The sequence below is a fragment of the Protopterus annectens genome, chromosome 2.part1 (genome assembly GCF_019279795.1).
Source record: "Protopterus annectens isolate FY-2018-M chromosome 2.part1, PAN1.0, whole genome shotgun sequence".
NCBI classification, from domain to species: Eukaryota; Metazoa; Chordata; order Ceratodontiformes; family Protopteridae; genus Protopterus; species Protopterus annectens.
The window spans coordinates 374,217,549-374,234,396 of record NC_056729.1 but is presented as its reverse complement, the minus strand read 5'-3'; the positions used below and the strand labels follow the sequence as shown (position 1 = coordinate 374,234,396).

General features: G+C 40.1%; 1 protein-coding gene across 2 annotated transcripts in view; it reads right to left on the bottom strand.

Moving 5' to 3' along the window:
- Positions 1–16,848, bottom strand: part of SPOCK3 (SPARC (osteonectin), cwcv and kazal like domains proteoglycan 3) — a 2,692,952-nt gene that overhangs the window by 1,027,518 nt on the left and 1,648,586 nt on the right. For both annotated transcript variants that reach the window (XM_044062207.1, XM_044062208.1), the window contains exon 6: positions 12,019–12,148. In XM_044062207.1, the coding sequence (XP_043918142.1) occupies positions 12,019–12,148 (130 nt within the window). The remainder of the gene's footprint in view (positions 1–12,018; positions 12,149–16,848) is intronic.

Genomic DNA, 16,848 nt, shown 5'->3' with positions numbered 1-16,848 from the left:
CGCACACACACCTCACCCGCGCCCTAACCCTTACTCACCTACCCTGCCCTAACCCTCACATCCACACAATCGCACACTTACCTGACCCGCACCCTAACCCTAACTCACCTAACCCACCCTAACCCTCACGTCCACACAATCGCACACATACCTAACCCACGCCCAAACTCTAACTCACCTAACCTATGCCCAATCGCACACTTACCTGAACCCGACCCGTAACGTTCCACCACAGCACTGAAAATAGCAAAGCGACAGAAATGGACAACCAAATTCTTTCCCTTGGAAAAAATTCGATTTTCTGTAGCTTCACTGTTTTCAGCATTCACTGAATAGGGATTGATATTAGAACATTTGTAGTTTTGAAACTTTGATGTTCTAATATAGACCCGCATTTTAGTAACCAACAACTGTACAGCGAATTCAAGAAACAAAGTGGTATTATATGTATATGAAATAAACTTTTTAGTGCTGTCAGATTTATTATCTAACGATAGAATATAAATGGGGTCTGAAAAAAAAAGTCTACTTCATCTTTCTCATGATTGGTGGAAGCATTTATCAATCTTTCTCTTGGATAATCCTAACTGGATTGTGAAAATCAAGCATTTGTAATTATATAAGCTCTGCTTTTTCTATAGTCTGTGCTGTTTCTTAAAAATGTCTTTTACTTTTAGAAACTGATCCCTCTTATTAAAATTCACAAAATGTTGTTATATGCAGTTAGAAAATAATCAGACTGGCTATCGTTCTTAGTTTGTGATTCTGTCTCTTGTCCCTCTGAGTTACCATGTAAAGTGCTGAAGTAATGTTTTATTTATTTTTTTAACTAATACTTCCATCAATATACACCTTGTTCTATCAAACACAGGCATACTTTTTTTATACACCCTTGACTTTAATGTATTTCACTGAGGAAATTACCCACCTGGAGATCATAATTTTTTTAAAGGGTTATATTAGGTCAAATGTATTACCATTCCCTGCATTGTTAGAACTACAGTGTGCATTTTCTGTACCCAATCCTATGTTGGAGATGCCAGAGTAGAACTAAATCCACTGGAATTCTGTTCACTAGTTTTACTTGTACCAATGGATGACTGATTATCATTAATTAGAGTGTCTTTCACAACAGTCATCAGACTTTATCGGTCAGGTCTAGTCGTGCCAGCTCACCACTGAGACCATCCTTAGAAACTTCTCCAAGGCAAACGTACTTTACTCTCCAAGGCAAACGTACTTTACCTAGTAGAAGACCTATGCAAAATTCCCATCTATTGTAAATGAATGCAGCTGAGGGGGCTACTGCATTCACCTCTGACATTTACCTGCACCTGAACAGTTGCAGAGAAAAGTCAGTATGCATTCACCTTAAATATAATTGTAAATTCAAGAATAAATATCTCTGGTGGAACTTCCATATTAATAAACTGCACAACAAAAGATGGAAATCAATAAAAAGTTGCAAGAATTCCCCATCTCCCGATATCAAGAAGACTACAATAAAACATGCCAGCAAGGAACATAAAAACACTATTAAAAATATAAAGCAGAGTATGAACTTAAATTTGCTACCGATTCCAAAAGAAACTATAAACCTTTTTTTCAGTTATGTCAGAAAATAAAGGAATAATGTCCAACACTGCACTGCACTCATCAACAGTAATACTAGGCTGTCTGACCCCAAGGATATAGCTAATATATTAGTAGACAGAATTAGTGTTAACTTTACCCCTCCTACCCTCATTGCTGCCCCAACTATCTCTGAGAATGTAATTTCCCCTGAAGTCAGCTTGGTTCAAGTCTTAGAATCCCTGTCAAAGGCTAAAAATAATACTTATATGGGACTAGACAACATACCAGGCTGCATTCTCATCAGTGCCAAGTATGCACTATTACAGCCTCTGTTGAAACTCTTCAACCTCAGCATATGAACAGGGTTTGTTTTTGATCCCTGGAGAACAACCACAGTGACTACCTTGGGTAGCCCCTCTACAGACAGGGGTAATTATTGATCCATCAGCCTTCCCAGCTTTACATGCAAAACCATGGAACATTTCATAGCAGAACATATGCAGTCATTAACAAAATAACCGATCTACACCCCAATCAGTTTGGTTATGTGAAGAGAAGATCCTGTCCCTTAAGACTGTTAAGCTTCTTTGAAAAGGTTACAGGGACTGTGGGTAGTGGGCATTCTGGGCACACTGTTTATCTCAACTTTGCCAAGGCTTTTGACACTATCTTCATGCTGGTATTACTGAAAAACTTGACAAGCTAATTGCAAACCCCTGTATAGTTTACTGGATTTCAAATTGGCTGTCCAACAGATTCCAAGATATGAAAGTTGCTGGTTCTCAAACTGAATTTAAATTTGTTATTATTGGGGTGCCATACGGATCAGTAATGGATCTTTTCCTGTTTTGCATTTATTTGTCAGACATCCAAGCCAATATCCCTGAAGGATGGTAGACCAAGTTTGCGGATGACTGCAAACTGGGAACTGTTATCAAACCATCCACTGATACAAAATACCCTACATACATGGTGCATCAAAAATGGTCTGAAACTAAAAAAAAAAAAAAAAAAAAATATATATATATATATATATATATATATATATATATATATATATATATATATATATACATATACAGCATAGTAGTATCTGGCAGAAAAGGTTGTTACCACCTTGTATGATATATATTGAGGAATGATCCCAAGAGCCCCATGTACTTAGGTGGACACCTTTCTCACATTCCATAATCATGTTGTACCACAGTCAGGAATTATTTCTATCTGGCCTAGTTATTTTCCAAGGGAATAGCTTCAAGACCTAAAAAGTTATCCTACCACTGTACTCTTCCATTATTAGACCCAGTATTGAATACAATGCCCCTTTTCATATTTACAAATCCAAGCATGTTGCTCAACGGGAAAGGCAGCAAAGATTTCTTACCAAAAAAAGAAAGGTTTCAAATCCTTTAACTACTGTGATAGAATAGCATAACTCTCCTTACACTCAGTAGCCTACAGGCTACATGAAAGACCCAATTCTATTTGACCTTCTGTTTTTTTCTCATAACCAGTGGCTCTACAAACACCTGCCCTAAGGATTTAAATCTGTACCATTAAATCAACAAGACTCACTGGAAAGATAGGTTACTAACTCAATGTATTCCTAGTCTGTGTAACAAGTTACCACTGCAAGGCAAACAAAGTACGATTATAGCTACTGTTCAGGTCAATGTTGATAATGGATGGAAACACACAAGTTTACACCACGGTTTTCAAATACTGCCCTGCTCACTTTGGGTGGTGAGCACTATTAAGTGCTTGTGAAGGGTGGCAAGAATGCTTAATTTTGTCTGCTTAAAGGTGTACATGCCTAGCGATGTTATGGACCTCATGATGATTTATTTAGTACGTTGCTATGTTCCCAACATTTTCTTTACTTCCAGAATTGTTATTAACCCATTTAATCAACTGTGCTATAAATGCACAAAAATCATTCAGAATAGTATGTAAGGTAAGTTACAAATGGAAGGAAGTTGTAAAAAAAAAAAAAAAAAAAGAAACAACAAAATTATAAATGACAACTCTAGATGAAAGTGTTGCATTCCATGCACTCGAAAGCAAATAAATAAATAAATAAATAAACACTTTCTTAAGTCATAGAAAAAATCACTAAGACTTCAAGCAAAATGTTAAGATATGTGCACTGACCACTTCAGCAGCATTTTAAGCTGACACTGTTATTTATCCCTGGATTGTTGCTAGCACTTGACTTCAGTTGCCACTGCATTTCACTTTACACTAAAAGGGCTTCAGTGTCTTCTTCTCTGCCATCTAACACCGTCTGCTTCACTTCAGACCCCATTATGCTTTTTTTTCACTATACATAGTTCATCTAATCATAATTTCATTAGGTACCCTGTCATGCAATCTCATAAAAAAAACAAAGGGGAAGACGATTACCAACTGGATTTAAAGAACAGTTACTCACTAGCACCCTATTCGCACTTGGTAATTAATGGAGTGATGGCCCCTGTTGTCTCCATCAGCCCTTTCAGACCTCATTTAATCCATCTAGTTTATTATTCCTGCATCACCCGATTGCCTGTTGTTGGCCATGTTTATCATAACTATCAATGTCTGGGTCTTCTGTTCTCCCTCACTACAAGCCAGACATCTTCTTCTTCCACTAGCTGTCCCCGGCTTTATCATAATTTCCAGTGATGCTCATATAAATGGGAGCTGATTCTTATCTCTCCTTTTTGATTACCTTTTCCTTGTACCTGCAGCTTAACCCACAGATTTACTAGTTTCTATAAGCAAGCAGGGCACCTCTTCCTCATGGGTTACATCATTTTGAGGCACTCTGCTCTTACCAGTTATTTATTCTAGGCCTCTAACTCTCAGGTCTACACATCTCCACACTCTACCTTTGTCCACCGGAACATCCATGGGCACTAGGTTAGCATAAAATGCAATCATTCACCATTATCCAACATCCTTCACTGTGTCTTTATACAAGCAGACTGCTTCCTCCATTGGCCTGTAGAAGAATACCTTTGGTTGCCATAGCAACTATATGTTTGCTGGTAAACTAACTTAAAAACTACCACCCCTGCAGATTCCAAGGAAGTGTCACAGAGAAGGTGAGAGACTTACTGTCTGCTGGAAAACAGCCAGACCAAGTCTTTCACCACCTTCACCTTAAGTATAAGGCCCTTCTGCTCTACTGCTCACCCCTAAACTAACTCGGCGACCCCTTTCTGAATAAGTTCACTGAATCCCATCCCTCTCAACCCTTTTCAGTACCACAGTACATGTGTCCTTCCTTCTGGCTCTGCATTAAGTAGTCCCTCATTTTATCATAAGAGAATCATGTGCAAAACGTCGACTGATTTGTAATATGACAGCTAGCGTATTAACCTTACTATTCTGATCTACAGCCACACCACTGAGTTGCTCACCTTTGGTTTATGCATTCATGACTAACTGGATGGAGACCCTGATATCAACCATGATGACATCTGGCTTCCTTATAACTGCTTCCCAGTTTCTCCTTCATTTAGCCTTGTCTCCTTTCCAAGGTTATAATACCATGACAACTACCACAGAGTCCAAGGTCAATACCATGCAAAACTCTAGAAATAGCCACTTCCTAGACAAATGAAACTATAACACTGAAAGCCTGGGTGAAGTTTTAGATTTTACTGCCACCATCACATCAGTACCACATGCCCCCCTCCCCCCCCAAAAAGGTCTCTCTGAAACATACACAGTGGAAGCAAAAAGCCATTTTGGCTACAGCAGACAAAGCACCTACTTGTAGCAGAACATCTTTACATGGTAGCTCATGGGAAAACACATGATAGTAATATCAGCATCATCAACACCTAGAGAGGTGGCTCATGGTCCACAATTCCTGATCCACTTTAAAAAAAAAAAAGCAGTGATGGTATAGCAACCCACTGGTACGTATGCAGCAGTATGATATGCTGCTATGTGATGGGGTACAGGAGTAACGAATGGTAGCCCTAATAAGCCCCAAGCCAAGGTCAAGCAATCAAGCACCATGAAACTCGGGTATTGAACTGAACTTACTGCACCACAATCTTTTATTTTTCACTGATCAACAGACTTAACAGATAATTATGAAAACTAGAAAATTTTACAAATTCCTGGAAGAAAACAGATTATCACCTTATGGATGGACAGACCAACAAAGTGTTATTTATATCTAAAATCTGAAATATCGTTTACTTTCTTCTTGCCTTCTATAGACCCTCTTCTTTGTTATTTTAATCTCTTCTTTCAAAATAAGTAAAGTCATTTTCTTTTGATCCTGCAATGTACGTTAGTGTTCATAAACCACTCAGTTTCCTTCCTGCTTTAGTAAATTTGTTTTCTTTCCTGTGACAATAATAATGAAATTATTACTGTATTTTATACCATTTAACAGCATTCATGTAGTACTATGCATTTTGTGCATTATACATGTGTATGACTGTATGTGTGAATGTGAATGTGAGATAGCATATGTGTGTGTGTGCGCGCGAGCACATGTGTGTGTGTGTGCGCATGTGCGCGTGTATATATGTATATGTGTGTGCGTGCAAGCGCGAACGCGCAAGCGTGTGTCTGTGTGTGTGTGTGTGTGTGTGTGTGTGTGTGTGTCTGTGTGTCTTTTGTGTGTAAGTGTGTGTGTGTGTGCATTTATATATACAGAGAAGTATGTGCCACGTTTCTTTGAAAATGTGAGACATCTGCATCTGCATTGATGTTCATCGTGTTTCACTGTTGCAGTCATTACACTTGGGTTATCCTGCTGGCAGGAGACCCGCAGTCAGCCTGAGTTCCAAAGACTTGGTCCGGCGTTGGATGCTGTCACCTCTTCCCTGACGTCAGTGCGCCAGGGGTATAAAAGTTGCAACCAAAGCCATTTTCTTCAGTCTTTCTTGCCGCGCGGTGCCCGAAGAAAAAGCAGTTCGCAAGTGCCGGTCGGCCGACTCCTGAGATTTTCAAAATTTTATTTCAGAACCGAAGTCTTCAATAAAGCTAAGTACCCCGTTGGGGAAACTTTATTTTGCTCCAGTCCGATGTCAGTAAAAGTTAATAATTGTATTTCTTGTGGGAAGCAAATACCTCATAAGGACTTTCACACTTACTGCATTCCTTGCCTAGGACCTGACCACGACGTTACTAGTTATCGGTTTTGTGCTAGATTCAATACATGCACTATTAAACGTCGGTTTGATTTTGCTTTACCGAGCCCTGTGGAAAACACAAGGTATTGGGCCTATGGAAACTATACCCTCAGATGGGTCTGGAGCCACTGAGCAGGCACCGGCTTCTGAGGGTGTTTTCAGACCTTCACAGCTTACAATTAAGGCTACTACAGCAGCAAAGGCAAAGTCAAAAACACCATTAAAGACAAGAAAACAAGTGCAGCATTCTCCAGAACAGTTATCCATGCCAAAGAAACAGATGCTTAAAATGGCCGAAGACCTTATTACGTTAATGAGGGGTTCCCATCCCCCTCCTGACAAAAGACATAAGCAAGACACTGATTATGATTCCTCTGATCAGGTTTCCATTTCCTCTGATTCTTCTTCTGATCAGGGCTATTCTCTCCCTCCCTATGAGGACTCTGATGCTGAAGAGTCCATTCGTTCAGCCTCACCACCTGAGGATTATTCTTTTGGGGAAACCCTGCACACCATGATAGTGCATTTCCATTGGGAGACCAGGATTACTCAGAATCCAAGAAAAGGCTCAGAGACTTCCTTTTATTGCCTCAGCACAGGCCCCTGGATATCCCTCCTGCGCTTGATATTCTAGATGATGTTTTTTCTGCATCCAGTCTGTCTCTATATTCTTTACCCCCTGAACCAGTAAAGCCAGACAGGTACTACAGGGTCCCTGACTCTCACAAATTTATTTTCAAAAACCCCGCTGCAGACCCAGAAACAATTTCTCAGGGTCCTAAAGGGGTTAAAGCTTCCACTGCCAAAAATCCTGTCCTCTCAGATAGGGATTCCAGAGCTCTGGACAGATGGGGGGAAAAAAGTTTACACTTCTGCTACTTTAGCTGTAAGAGCTTTAAACTGTCAGTTTCACATGCTTAAATATCAACAGTATCTCATATCATTGTTAAAGCGGAAAATGGTTACAAATATAGAAAGTCCTGACAGTAAAGAAATGCAGGATTTATTGCATGCAGTTGAACAAGTGGGAAAGCATACTCTGCAATGTAGTTTTGATTCATTAGAGGCTTCTTGTAGAGCCGCAGTTACAGACTCAGTTATTCGAAGACATGCTTGGTTGAAAGAACAAAGTTTACATGACCATGTTGAAGTAAAATTATTGGATGCTCCACTACACCATGATACTTTGTTTGGTGTTAAGCAGAAGAGGTGTTAAAGAAAATGGAGGATAAAGCAAACGGTGAAAGATTTTTTACAGGTTCAACCACCTAGAGTTAGCAGAAACTGGCCTTCAAAAAATTGGTCCTTTCCAGTGTCAGACAGGCCACAAAGAGGCAGATACAGATGCCCAAGAGGCAGATCTCAGCCCCAAGGTTCCTACAGACCTAAACAATGGGGTGCTTCTGCCCCCAAAGGAGGAGAAGACAAATCACAACCTTATAGGAAACAGTCACAATGACTTCCCTCTGCAAATGCCAAGCTCTTACCAGTTGACAGCACCCGTAGGGGGAAAGCTAGCACTTTTCGCAAAAAATTGGCACATGATCACCCAAGACCAATGGTATATAGTTTCTCAGGGGTACAGGTTCGACTTCCACACGCTTCCAAAACCAAAAGGTATGCCAAACCTGCCACAAAACCAATGGGCAGAGGCACAACAACAGATTGCTGCTCTTATGGATATGGGAGCTATTCAGAAAGTTCCACAAATAGAACAGGGACAAGGATTTTACTCAAGACTTTTCTTAGTACCCAGAAAAGACAAAGCCTGGAGACCAATACTGGACCTGTCAATCCTAAATACTTTCCTGGATGTTCCAAAATTCAAAATGTTAACACTACAACAACTTCTGCACATGCAGAGCAAGGAGGCTTGGCTAGTTACTTTGGATCTCAAGGAGGCATACCTCCATGTCCCAATCAGACAATCATGCAGAAGATACCTCAGATTTATAGCAGGCTCAATGCATTACCAATTCTCTGCACTGCCCTTTGGCTTATCTACTGTGCCCAGGGTCTTCACAAATTGCCTGGCACAGCAAAATAATGGGTATAGTTCCCCATACTAAAGGGGTGGCGTAAGCCACAAAACTATGGGCTAGGCTTGTAAATGCCCTCGGGCAGATAGCCTAGTATGAACCTATGAACCTATGAACCTATGAACCAGTAATTGCATTTTGCAGACAAAAAGGAATTCAAATATATGCCTACTTGGACAACTGCCTTATTCAAGCAGAGAGCAAGGACATTCTTCTAAAGCACCTGGCGTTTATAAAAAGATTGCTAATTTGCCTAGGGTGCACGGTAAATGAAAAGAAATCAAAACTAGTGCCCTCTCAAGAGATAATATTCCTGGGTGCAAGCTTAAATACAACTGCCCACATGGCTTATCTCAACGCCAGACAAACAAAGGCAACTGACTCATTACTTTCAAATGATGGCAACAAAGACCCAGCTTCCTGCAAGAAAAATTCTGCAGACCCTGGGTTTCATGGCATCCTGCATTCTAATAATTCCATACGCAAAACTGCATATGAGGAAACTACAATGGTATCTAAAAAGTGTTTGGACTCAGCATTGTCACAGCCTAGAGACAATCATAACCTTGATTTCCTGCCTACAACAGGAGTTTCGATGGTGGTCCCAGGCCTGTCACCACAACAAGGGACAGCTTTTCACCTTACCTACAGCCAGGCAGACAATAACAACAGATGCATCGGATTATGCCTGGGGAGCACATATGGCAGGAAAATGTATTCAGGGTCACGTGGCCCAAGGAACAAATGCATCTACACATCAATCAAAAAGAGATGCTAGCTGTACAGAATGCCCTGACAGCCTTCAAGGACCTAATACATCCAGGACAACTATTAATAAAGACGGACAATACCACAGTTATGTGGTACATAAACAAGCAAGGGGACACACATTCCTACCCCTATGCAGACAAGCCATGACTTTGTAGAACACAGCACTGACCTACAAGGTACATCTACAAGCAAAATTCCTGCCAGGAACAAAAAAATACAGTGGCAGATGAACTAAGCAGAAATCTCATCGATCCTCATGAATGGAAGCTAAATCCACAAGTGTTCAACATGATAACAAGGGAATGGGGATGCCCAGACATAGATCCTTTTGCCTCCCCTCACAATTGCCAAACACAGAAATTTTGCACAAGGACGTATCACTCTCAAGCATGGAAAGTGGATGCTCTATCATTCAGCTGGAAAAACCTGACAGTCTATGCCTTCCCTCCGATGCCTCTTCTTCTAAAAGTCAGACAAGAGAGGTAAAAAATGATCCTGATTGCACCAGACTGGCCACGCCAGCACTGGTACCCAATCCTAAAGACTTTGTCCCGAGACCCACCTTGGCCTCTACCTCAAATCCCTCATCTTCTGACACAGCAAAACAATCAGATTCTGCACAGTCAACTCAGTACCTTAATCCGGCAGCATGGCAAATAATGTAGCCACTCAGACTGCACCTCTCTCTAAAGCTGTTATGGATGCAACTTTGGAAGCCAGGAGGCCCAGCGCTACGAAATCTTATGCAGAAAAATGGAAGAGATTCTGTGCTTGGAACCAGGCACAAGGGCTCGACCCAGTGGTCCCTAATATACCTCAGATTTTGCAATACCTGACTGAGATGTTGGACAAAGGCCCATCTTTTTCATCTATTAAAATCCATGCCTCTGCCATTTCAGCTCATTACAATACGGATCCTCCTATTTTTTCACATCCTCTACTACGACCGTACCTCAGAGGGGCAAAGAATATAAGACCCCCTAGGAGAGCACCAGTACCTACTTGGGACCTCAATTTTGTTTTAGAAAAACTAACACTGCCTCCATTTGAACCAGCCAGCACAGTTGATCTAAAATTCTTGTCATGGAAAACTGCTCTACTCCTAGCAATAACTTCAGCAAGAAGAGTCTCAGAGTTACAGGCATTGATGGCTGTGGAATCTTTCCTCATTTTTCATCAGGACAGGGTTTCTCTTAGGACAAACACAACATTCATGCCAAAAGTGGTCTCCAATGTGCCTTAAACCAAACCATTCATTTGCCTATTTTCTACACAAATCCCCAGAATAAAGAGGAAAGACTTCTGCACACTTTGGATATACACAGGCAGCTACGATTTTACTTGGACAAAACAAAAGCTTTCAGAAAAACAGAGCAACTGTTTGTAGCATATGCTGCAGGATCACAAGGAAAACCTATTACAAAGCAGACAATCTCCAAATGGATAGGACACTGCATCCGCTTCTGTTATGCACAACATTGCAAATCTGTGCCTAAGGGCATTAGGCCTCATTCTACCAGAGCAGCAGCCATTTCATCAGCTTTCCTCAGAGGGGTACCAACCAAAGACATATTAGAAGCTGCACCCTGGAGCTCAGCGCACACTTTTATCAAGCACTACCACCTACCTCTCTACTCCAAATCCAGAGCAGGCTTTGCCACTGCAGTTCTGCAGGGCTTGTTAGCCTCGCCAAATCCAGTCTAGACCCAGCCACCCAACCTCAGCTTTGGGATTCTACCCAAGTGTAATGACTGCAACAGTGAAACACGATGAACATAGTACAATTGTGCACTTACCATAAATGTAGATGTTCGAGTGTATTCACTGTTGCAGTCCAGGTTACCCACCCACCATCCCTCTCTTTGCTGGGACTATTCTGTACTTCTCAACTCTATACAACCTATGTGGTGTATTTGCTTGTAGATGAAGGAAATGTTTATAGTAATATATGTATGGTTGTTTGGCATATCTTTATCTTTTCCGCCTTCCTATCTGGGGGCACCTGACATCTGGGGCAAGAAAAACTGAAGAAAATGGTGTTGGTTGCAACTTTTATACCCCTGGCGCACTAACATCAGGGAAGAGGCGACCGCAACCGACGCCAGACCAAGACTTTAGAACTTGGGCCGACTGCGGGTCACCTGCCAGCAGGATAACCCAAGTGTAATGACTGCAACAGTGAATACACTCGAACATCTACATTTATGGTAGGTACACAACTGTACTTTCTCTTCTCCACTAATAAAAGTGCCCATTGTCTGTTTCCTAAAGGAGAAAAGTTAAAGGATGTCATTTAAGGAATACAGGTCATATACTGTAAGCCATTTACACTAAGTATTTGGAGAATAGTATTAATGCCATTGAAATTACTAAAATATTGCACACTAGTTCTCCTGTGAAAGTAAAACAGTTTTTAGCTCCCTTTTAAAATATATCCATGAAATTAATCTTACGTGTGACATTAGTTTTATATTTAATTAGACTTCTCTTACCTGAGAAGAATAGGTGTGTCCATCAGAGCCACAGACAAGTGTAGGCCTTATGACCGGGCACTGTTTACAGCCTGATGAAATTGTTGCACCTTTCCATTGTTTCTGTGCTGCACGTGCTGCTTCTTTTGTGCTGTAGAAAAACAAAACTGGGCTGTAAGACATAAGGAATCTCGGGCTAGAGTGGTAAATTTCACAGTACAATTAACAATCCTTACACTCATTACACAGAGAAGCATGACTCTGAACAGCAGCAGACCTACTATTATTTACAACAACTGCTGTATGGGAATGTATCCTGATAGTTGGGCACTTGCCTATTTAAACAACTCACTCCATGTATTATACGGTTGTATTTATATGCCAGCATCAAATTATGTTTTGTTCCACTGATCATCAGTCCATGCCTTATTATGAGAATTTATGAATAAATGACATGGCCCACTATCTTGAGGCAAACAACACCACATTTACAAACCTAAGACTGAAGAATTTTGAAATAATGCCATGGATTTACAATAGCTAGAGTAAATGTCAACCATGTTGATGAATGTTGCCCTGCTAGAATGGGAAATATGAAAGACCTTGAACTTGATTCTTGTTTAAAACTAGCTTTAACATACTACCATTAAAGTCAGATTTAAAGGCATTTCTCATAGATATGAAATATTGGAAGTTCAAACTTATGAAACAGAATTCAGTATATAGAAAATGTCTCCAATATATATGTATAAATGCAAAGTTATTACTGCTTACCTGCCACCATATGCAATATAGTTTGCAAATGTACTGCTAACATTTCATGTATTCTGACCTTGATAATTCTATCCTGTATCACACCACAATCAGCAAATAACTCCATCGCCTGCAGATTATTAGCTTCACGTCTTTAAATCAGTATTTCTTTCTTTCTTTATTTGTTATAATTAATTTCTTCAGCATGCCTATCCTAAAGCTGATTCTGTTTGGAAATCTCTTACTGTTTTAGCCATATGTCAGCAAGCAAAAACAAGCTACACCATTGCTACATCACAGCAGAGCGGCACCTACCTTTATAAAACAGACTTACAAAAGGGTAACATAAATATTTACTTTCCATCACATAACACCTCTGCTTCTCCTACACATGGGTATGCTACATAAGCTTATCCATTCTTCCATTCATTTGTCCAACCATTTCTACACCCACTTTATCCATTTAAAAAAGGGGTACAAGGCAGAATGAAGCCAAGCATGGGATGCTACTGCATCACAAAGAATGCTCAGTCACATACCCACATTCTCACAAATACCTAAGGTCAATTTATTATCTTCAGTCTTCTTTCCAGTACATTTTTTGCATTTGGAAGAAAACCAAAGAGATCTGTGAAAATGATGGGGATTATATGTGAAAACTTAAGAGGCACCCACACTAAGAAAGAAACTGGAGTGTCATACAGTGAGAGGGAAGAATATTCAATCACTACACCACCACTTTGCCTGTTATGTGAATTCATTCTGCTGATAGACATTTGAATTTAGTTGCTTTCATTTCCATTCTACCTGATTTCTAGTGCCTGCATTTTTAACTTCCTGATAACTGAAAACCCACATAAGAATTCAGTATATCCTACTGATGATTTATTTTTCTTTACTGACTTTGCCACAAACCCCATAATATCACCAGCAAGGCTGGATTGCCAGCAATAATTAGTGAACCAAGAAATGTCTTAAAGTTGGTAATATACTCAGACCCCCTTCTGACATGCAGAAGCTCTAAAGTGAGATTACACATGCTAGTAGCTGGTGTTCAAAAACTTATTAAAACTAAATGTTAAAAAATGCAATATTATTGTAACTGGAAAAAAAAACACCCACCCAGTTTATAATGTAGAAAACATCTCACTCTAAACAGATGTTACGAGAGACCTTGTTACATGGATGGATAACTCCCTCTGTTTTCCTCATTAAGTTGCAGCAGTGGTCAGGAAATCCTATCTAGCACAACTGACTACAAAGGGTATTTCCTCAATATCCAATTATTTTGCACAGATCAGGTCCACCATCAAATGCAATGCTACCTTTAGGATGTTTCTCACTAAACATATCAAGCAGTTGGAGGAACCCCAAAGGTTCCTGACAAAAAAGATCATGGGCCTAAAGGACTTGTGCTACTAAGACGTTAGAGGCCTTGTCTCTGTATTCAGTGTCTTATAGATTCCTTAGGGGGTCATCTGTGTCTTATCTTCCTGTCCATTATGGATCCAGCAATCCAAGACCTTCTATTTCTCCAAACCAAACAGTCCAATGAACATTAAAACTAGAGACCTGAATCTGCATCAGCAAATAAACAAATCATGGTGCAGACACAGATTTGTCACATGGCTACACCTGCTCCGGAACAAACTTCTTGTTTAGCTCACGTAAAGCATCACTTTTATCTTCCCTTAACAGAAAATTAGAGAATTGGATGTATAGTCATACTTTCACTAATAGTATGGCCTATTGTTCCTTGAAAAAGGAGGTATGGTCTAAGGATAGGTAACTGTGGGTATACATACCTCTCAACTGTACAGTTTTTCACAGAATGTGCAGATCTTTGCCTCTTATTTTTGGTCTGTTTCTGATAAAATAGTGGTGTTCTGGCAAATCACTGGTAAGTCATTAAGGAGTGAAGTCAAAAAATGGTGAAAGACATTTGAGATTCAGGCTTTCTACCACTTTGAAAATTCATGCTAATGCAAAACCTATTATTCCATCAACTGTCTAAAGTTTGTAAAAGCAACATATATAAAGTGTTCCTATTTTTGAGTCTTTGTCCCACCACAATTTATGGCTTTGTCCAGATTTCTTGCTCTAAGAGGTTGAGAGGTATGGTGGGTAAAGATGTAAATGGCTACACAGCCAAGTTGCCTTCTACTTTCTATGATTCTATGAAACACACCAAAATCCAAGTCTATGGTTTTTGAAACTGTCACATGAGAAAGTAAGGTCCCAGCTAAGCAACCTATAAAAGTATACATTCTTAGGAAGGTTAAAAGGGTCACTTATTTCAAATACAGTTGCCTGTAGTTTGACTTTACAATCCCATTCATCTATTACATTCATTTAATGAATAAACACCAAAAAATGTATAGTCATACCCTTCGGGAAAAACAAGGTAACCCCAAGCTACCATATAGGCGGCAATCCACTAAGCACAGAAGAGGTTATCAGGGACCTGGGGACCCAGGTTGACAGTGGCCTTTCTTTTGACACTCACGTTGCTAAAGTGGTTAGAAAGACCTTCTACATTGCCCACCTGATCATGAAGGGATTCACATCCAGATCTAGTGAGGTCATTGTTCCCCTGTACTCTTCACTTATCAGACCAATGATCGAGTACAATGCCCCATTCGGGATGTATCTCACCCGACATCTGCAGCAATTGGAGAGATCCCAAAAGTTCCTCACCAAAAGGATAAAGGGACTCCAAAATCTGTCATATGCTGCCAGATTGAAGAAACTCCAGCTCTATTCAGTCGCATACCGTCTGCTCAGAGGTGACATGTGCCTGACATACAAGGCCATGTCCAACCCGGAATTAATGGACATGCTCCACCTCAAAAAATCCAAATCCACCAAGACCACTAGAGCAAGCGACTTAAACCTTAGCATGGATATAAATAGGACGTGCTGGAGGGATAGATTTATCACTCAGAGACTCCCTATGCTGTGGAATAAAATCCCGGTCCATGTGAGGCAGAGCACCTCGCTGGCTCTGTTCAAGAGAAATCTTGACCTGTGGATGGGAGATCGTAGGTTTACCCCGGGAATCATCTCTGTGTCACAGCTGGACAGAGGCACAACAAACTAATGGGCACAGTATTTTTTCATATAAGGGGTGGCGTAAGCCACAAAACTTTGGGCTAGGCTTATAAATGCCTTAGGGCAGATAGCCTAGTATAAACCTATGAACCTATGAACCTATGAAGAATAAAATCAGTTCCCAGCTCAGACCTTCTAGCAGTGTTTTCAGTTAAGTTGGGTTAACTGCTATGAAATGCCTTGCATAAAGACTAAGATATCCTCACCCGGTCAATCAAGTATGATCTTCCTGTCCTTATTCCTGTATGTCATCAAAATGCAACACACATTGCATTTTTAAAATAAAGTGCATCACTTTATTGTACCTTCTTTGCAGTGAAACACTCTGCCATATGTTATCTTGTACTAAATGGTTACCCATCTTGTTATCTTCCTTCAAATAAACTAGACCCTAATATGCAACGTCTACCATCTGCTCAACTGTCAGGCCATTTATCATTGGGGATGTGGCTTGGCATTATGGTTAAGGTATTTACCTTACAGATACAAGGTACAGAGTTTGATTCTCATGTTGGAGAAACATGGCTTGACGGGATCATTAAATTAGCCTAATTTTTCATTGCCTGTAACAACATTTTAGAGTTCCTACTTTTCAGAACGATCTCTCCCTCTCCCTCTCCCATTGCAGAAGCTGTACATCAGCAGCAGGGCCCCCTATATTCTTGGCTTCAGTACTTGCAGCAGCATATTTTATATTATGCACTCTTAGACTACAGCAGAGAAATAATTTCATATTTAACTTTATGTTTCACCCTGACTTTTGAAATTCCCCGTTTCAGTGTTACCATTTTTGTTTAATACTACTTTAAAGTTAACCTGTTTATATGCTTCTGAATGATAGTTTTGAATATATGTCATTTCTGCCTAGTTCAGTACATTGAGGTCAATGAATGAATGAATGAATGAATGCCTAAATAAACACCTTCAAATGACAGAAGCAAAGCAAATAAGTTTATATCTGACTGATAGCACTTTGTTACTAATTAC